Source organism: Glycine max, chromosome 17 (assembly GCF_000004515.6).
Source record: "Glycine max cultivar Williams 82 chromosome 17, Glycine_max_v4.0, whole genome shotgun sequence".
In the NCBI taxonomy this organism is placed as follows: domain Eukaryota; kingdom Viridiplantae; phylum Streptophyta; class Magnoliopsida; order Fabales; family Fabaceae; genus Glycine; species Glycine max.
The window spans coordinates 13,915,741-13,921,882 of NC_038253.2; the positions used below are offsets into that span (position 1 = coordinate 13,915,741).

Consider the following 6,142-nt stretch of genomic DNA (forward strand, 5'->3'; position numbering starts at 1 on the left):
TTATCCGATACACTTTTACTTATATTTCTCATATAAGCTTCTAAGGAACAACCATCCTTAAATACAAAAGGAAAACTCAATTTTGATTCACTCTCAAAAGTGATGATAACAAAAATTGAGTAATGTATTAATGATGAGTCAGTTGAAAAAGTTATTATTAGTACTTAAACTAATCGATACACCATATTAGTAACAATCAGTTTATCATTAATTAAAAGTATAGTGTTTTTAGGTGTAATAACATGACAGACGAACTTTTTAACTAGAAATTTACTGAAAAAGAAAGTCTTCTATTTATAAAAACACTCAAGATCAAATCCTAATATGATGGATACAACTAAAAGAGTATTAAGAAAATTCTGACCTTAGTTTATATAGGCTGAATGAGCCTTATCCACACAATGTCTATTCTGTGATGCAGTATTTTTACCCTAGACGGTGCAAGGTGACTTAGGGATTTATAAAATCGGAAATAATTATTTTTGATAAAGATAAAATTTTGTAAAGAGAAATAAAAAAAAGGAAATTGAGTGGGAAAAAAAGTTAGTAAAAGTTTATTGGCTGTGAAAAATATCTATACAGAAGTTGAACCGTTTTAATTATAAATATTTTAAAGAATAAATAATTAAATTTATCTTTGAAAGTGTAATGTCTTGACAAATTGATTTATTAAACATGAAAAATACAAATTTAACCATTAAATATAAAAAAATATGAAAAATTAATTATATGATTAAATTCATAAGATCATTTTATTATTAAAGTGTAATGTTAAATAACTAATTTGATACTTAATTATATTTTTTAAGGATTGATTTAATATTAAATTATAAAATTTAGAAACTAATTTATTTCTCAGACTAATTTATCATTTTTTACGTATTCAAAATTAAATTAAAACTTTTTACATCTTTCAAAAATTAATTTATTTCTCAGACACTTTATTTACCCTTTAAAATTACTATCATAACTTCATTGTAACTTTGAAACTATAAAAACTTTTGTAACAAAAAAGAAAAGAAATTATAAAAAACTTTATCTAAAAATTGGTGAAAGTATAGACTATAGAGTCCTTCCTGCACATTAATTTAAACTAGAGATGGTACTGAATTTAAATTAAATGCTGAGATGTGGCAAACTATGAATTGAATCCTCCTTGAACTTGTAGGACACAATATGGACCTAGTAGGCTAGTACTAATAGTCATAAGACTCATAGTTCCATCGATGATTGAGAAAGAAAGCGAACATGGTCTTAGCAAGAACAGCAGAACAGAACCAACCAACCAACCATACATACATAGCTGTTCTAATACTTAAAGACAAAAGGCACTAACACAAGGGCATCTTTTCTGTTTGTGTGGTTGTAAAGTCAACGTCACCAACTCAGATCCAAACTGCGCCCGAAGTTAACTTCCCAACGACAACGTCGTCTTATCAATTTTCCTCTTTTTTGGACTGCCAAATACATTACATTATTCGATTCACCCTAATGTGTCTGTATCGACGAAGAAGAGAACCACCTTATGTCGGGTCGTTTTGCTAGTTTCATTCTTCGCCTTGTACCAGGTCAGTGATTATTGATGAGTGAGTGTTCTTCTACTTCACTCATACTTAACTTCGCTTTCCACCTTCTAATCATTCCTTTCTTTTATTGTTTTTTTTTTCTCTCTTTAAATTGAGTCTTTCGAGAATACCTCTTAATTCTGATACACGGTGTTGAACTCTGATTCTTGCTTTGCGTGTAAAACCCTTTTCGCCTAATAAAGTTTAACATTATGAATTTACTGTGATTGATTTGTAGATTTGAATGTTGAAGTTAATTTACTACTAAGATAGTGAAACCAGTAAGAGAAAGGTGACTTGTATAAAATTGGCTTTTAGCGCTGCTTACAATTTCATCTTGCAATGAAGATACATGTTATTATCACTGGCAAAAATAGATTTATGGTTAAAGTTTTTATTTATGAACCATCAAATAAGATTTTGAGAATTCGTAGCTTTCACATAAATATATTGGATTGAAATACTAACCTTTTATCCGTGCTTACAGTTGATGCCTTCAATCTTGAAGAACTTGCTAGGAACAATTGAAACTCTTCTCTATCTTTTTCATTTCTTTCTTATGGCTCTCTTAATGATGGAAATATCGAGTTATACGTCTGTAGGCAGAGATAGGAACTGTTTCTATTTCCTTTTACTCACACATACATTACTATTTTCAGGTTTGCGCATAATTCTTTGCATGTAGAGGTAGATGTTTGTGACTTCTTTTAATTGGGTTATTGAGTCTCAATAGGTTGCATTTTGTTAATTGCAATTTCCAGCATGATTTTGAAGATATAAAGGAAGAGAAAATGAGGATGAGGAACCTATACAGGAAACCAACTGCTTTACGTTGCAATGCAGGAAGCAGGTGCTATTCTACGTCGGCTGTGATATGGAGCTTGTTAGGGTGCTTGCTTTTGTTTCATCTATATTCCAATGTTCACCATAAACATGGGGAAGGTAGAGAAGTGCAATTGCGTGTGACTAATCATCCTCAATTGCATGAACTCCAACAAGTGGAAGGGGAGATCATCCAACTCCCACCAAAGGGGAAGAGGTCCCCTCGGGCAGCAAAACGCAGGCATAAGCGGGTAACCCCACTGGTTGATGAATTCTTGGATGAAGATTCGCGACTGAGACATGTTTTCTTCCCTGGTAACAAGAGTGCTATTCATCCAATGAGGGTCACGGGGAATGATAGTTATTACTACTACCCTGGGAGAATTTGGTTGGATACTGATGGAAATCCTATTCAAGCTCATGGAGGGGGCATTCTATATGATGAAAGATCACACACATACTATTGGTATGGTGAATATAAAGATGGGCCCACGTACCATGCTCACAAGAGAGCATCTGCTAGGGTAAGTCATTTCAATCGAAACTAATTGTTTTAACCATTAGTCCATATTTGCCTTATGGTTATGTGAGTTTTTACTTTAGTTTTTTTTTTTATTTCTTTAAATAAATCTAATGGTTGTCAATGTCTAGCTTCTTTTTATGTTGGTGCAAATTTCTTGTGGTTGCATCCTTTGCTTATTAAAAAGAAAATAAACCAATAAGAAGATAATTTCTTAGTGAGAAAAAGTTCACTAGATTAAAGATGCACATTTGACTTTCATACATGCATTGATCCTTCTTTTTCCCTAGCTAGCCTACCTCTTTAGACATGCATTTAATGGTTATTGTTGTTGATTTTGTTTAAGAGGCTTTATGCTCCCAGCCCATTTTATATAATTCCTATTTATACCTTGAGTTCTAACATTCTTATTATATCATTATTAATTGAAGTCTTTGGCAGAGAAATTGTATGTTTCTTATGTCAACTTAGTTGTCGAGATGTTAATGTTGGAATAAAGCTAATATAGTCTTTTCAGTTTGGATCAAACGCAAATACTAACATAATAACATGCTGATAGCTTTTACCAAACGAAAAAAAAAATTACCAAGAGATTTAGGCCTTAATATCTTTGTAAGAAAACACTGATGATAGAGATGGACATAGAAATACTGCAATGGAATGCACCACTGTCTGTATCTTACTCTTCCATGGCAATAGAACCAGCCCAAATGGTGTCAGACAAAATCCTCCACCTCACAATGAACACAGTCACCAAACCAAGACAGAAATATCTGTCAAGGCCCGTGTGACTGCAAGTTAATTTATGTTTCCCAACTAGTTTTCTTCACAGTTCTGCATCTGTAGGAGTATTACCATCATTTTCTGAAAGTTTCACAGTAGGATTTGTTGGAATCTAACATGGCTTAGCTTCCAGTAAACCAGTCTTGCCAATCAAGTCAATGATAGATGATACACTTTAACTCTAATTGACAATTTTGGGCTAAGGCATGATGGTAAGTACTTTCCCAAGATGAGACCATCTGTCATGACAGGAATCTGCATGGCTTTTCTTCACCAATCTTGGGCTCACAATTCCCTTCATTATACTTTACAGCCTATATGTTCCATCAAATCTCTGAAGTCCACTGAATATAGGTTCTTTTCTTATTACTGAACAATAAGTTTATACTGCCAAGACATATAAGTTTTCTGAAATGCTGATGGTCTGTCAAAAACTTGTTTCTCCTAAATTCTCCAATCCCTTTGAATACTTGCACAAGCCTGAGAAGAATTTACATGACATTATATTAAAAAAATAAAAACGGAAATTTTTTTAGCTCTTTTGATCTTCCATTTGTCAATAGCAAGTTCATATATGGAGTGGCATAGGAAAAATTTTGTTTCTGCATCAAAATAACTTGGGTACTTTTTAAAAAAAAAACCTATATGGTAACGTAACACCAGTGAGCTTATTGCAAAATGTTTTGATCCCATGTCAACTGTCAATTATACTTTTGCCTTTTAATCTGTGCTTTTGCTTTCTATCAATTTACTTTATGGACATGAAGTAAACTTGTTTCTCTAACATTAAAATATTCTTGATTACTGGAAGATTTATAGATACCTGTTTTGAAGGCAGTTTTGTGATAGTAATGTTGTTATTACTATTTTATGAGCCTATGCCCTGCTGTTATAATCTCATTTTCTAGTAGCTTCAAAGGGATTTATTTTTTATCAACGAAGCATCTATCTTTACTTATCTGCATACCCTTGTGATGGAACTTAGACTTTATCTTCTTTCTCTCCATCAGGTGGACATTATAGGAGTTGGTTGCTATTCTTCTAAGGACTTGTGGTCCTGGAAAAATGAAGGTATTGTATTGGCAGCAGAGGAATCGAATGTAACCCATGACCTGTACAAGACTAATGTGCTTGAGAGGCCAAAAGTAATTTACAACGAGAAAATCAGAAAGTATGTGATGTGGATGCACATCGACGATGCCAATTATACAAAAGCTTCTGTTGGCACAGCAATTAGTGACACACCTGATGGTCCATTTGAATATCTTGGTAGCCAAAGGCCCCACGGATATGAAAGCAGGGATATGACAGTTTTCAAAGATGAGGATGGTGTGGCATACCTTATCTACTCTTCTGAAGAAAACAACGTACTGCACATTGGACCCCTGACCGAAGATTATCTGAATGTGATTCCTGTCATGAGAAGACTTTTTGTGGGACAGCGCAGAGAAGCACCAGCTGTGTTCAAGCACCAGGGCACATATTACATGATCACATCCGGCTGCACGGGATGGGCCCCGAATGAAGCACTGGTTCATGCAGCTGAGTCAATCCTGGGGCCTTGGGAAACAATGGGAAATCCATGTGTTGGAGGGAACAAAATGTTTCGAATTGCTACCTTTCTCGCTCAAAGCACTTTTGTGCTTCCTCTACCTGGGTTCCCCGGTTCATTTATTTTCATGGCTGATAGATGGAATCCAGCCAACTTAAGAGACTCAAGATATGTTTGGTTGCCTTTGATAGTGGAAGGACCTGCTGATCATGCATTGGAGTACAGTTCTGGATTACCACTGTGGTCAAGAGTTTCTATCTATTGGCATAGAAAATGGAGGCTGCCTCAGGGGTGGAGCACATTCAAGTAATTCTTGTTGTACATTTGTTTTTTTGATAAACTTTGTTGTACATTTGTGGCCATCAAAGAAGTACTGATTCTTCCGACTTTACAGATATGATAAATGATAGTAACCCACGCTCTAACACACCCTTCTTAATATATTCTCTACTAATGACTAAAATTTATTGAAAATCACAAAATTTTGTAGTCATACTTATTTAATGAGTCATACTCATGATTTTATAGTTTTCAATAAATTTTAACAAATAATAGAGGGTCTTAAAAAGAGGGTTTTAGAGAGTGGGATACTACAACTTCTCTTACATATATTTCAGATACTCTTAGGCTACATTTTATAATTTTCTTTTTTTTTTTTTCTGAATTTTGATCAGTACAAATGAAAATACTAGATTAGATAAATGATACTAGTGTTTTATTATGTTTACAATATTCTGCAGTCATTTCTGTGCTCAAATATTTTGCATTTGTTATATTCTCATATTCAGGTTGTATTGTATCTATGTCCCATGTCGTGTATAACTTTTAGCTTGAAAGACCCACTATACATCTTACCAAGTTGCATGTACTTGATAGAAAGTTCACTCACTCTTTGAGGTC

The 6,142-nt window shown here is 33.8% G+C and overlaps 1 protein-coding gene across 6 annotated transcripts; it reads left to right on the plus strand.

Annotated features, from left to right (window-relative positions):
- The first annotated feature begins 1,227 nt into the window (after nucleotides 1-1,227).
- Nucleotides 1,228-5,873, plus strand: LOC100813539 (uncharacterized). 6 transcript variants are annotated; one of them, XM_006600157.4, is made up of 3 exons: nucleotides 1,228-1,586; nucleotides 2,409-2,911; nucleotides 4,701-5,847. In XM_006600157.4, the coding sequence occupies exons 1-3, from the start codon at nucleotides 1,583-1,585 to the stop codon at nucleotides 5,550-5,552; spliced, it is 1,359 nt and encodes a 452-aa protein (XP_006600220.1). In that variant the 5' UTR covers nucleotides 1,228-1,582; the 3' UTR covers nucleotides 5,553-5,847.
- Nucleotides 5,874-6,142: the final 269 nt, after the last annotated feature.

Excerpts from the sequence above, each read along its gene's own strand:
- LOC100813539 (XM_041010915.1), top strand. The coding sequence starts at position 2,056 with ATGCCTTCAATCTTGAAGAACTTGCTAGGAACAATTGAAACTCTTCTC. Across the intron at positions 2,225-2,408 it reads ACATACATTACTATTTTCAG|GAAGCAGGTGCTATTCTACG; the intron begins GTTTGCGCATAA and ends GTTGCAATGCAG. Across the intron at positions 2,912-4,700 it reads ACAAGAGAGCATCTGCTAGG|GTGGACATTATAGGAGTTGG; the intron begins GTAAGTCATTTC and ends TCTCTCCATCAG.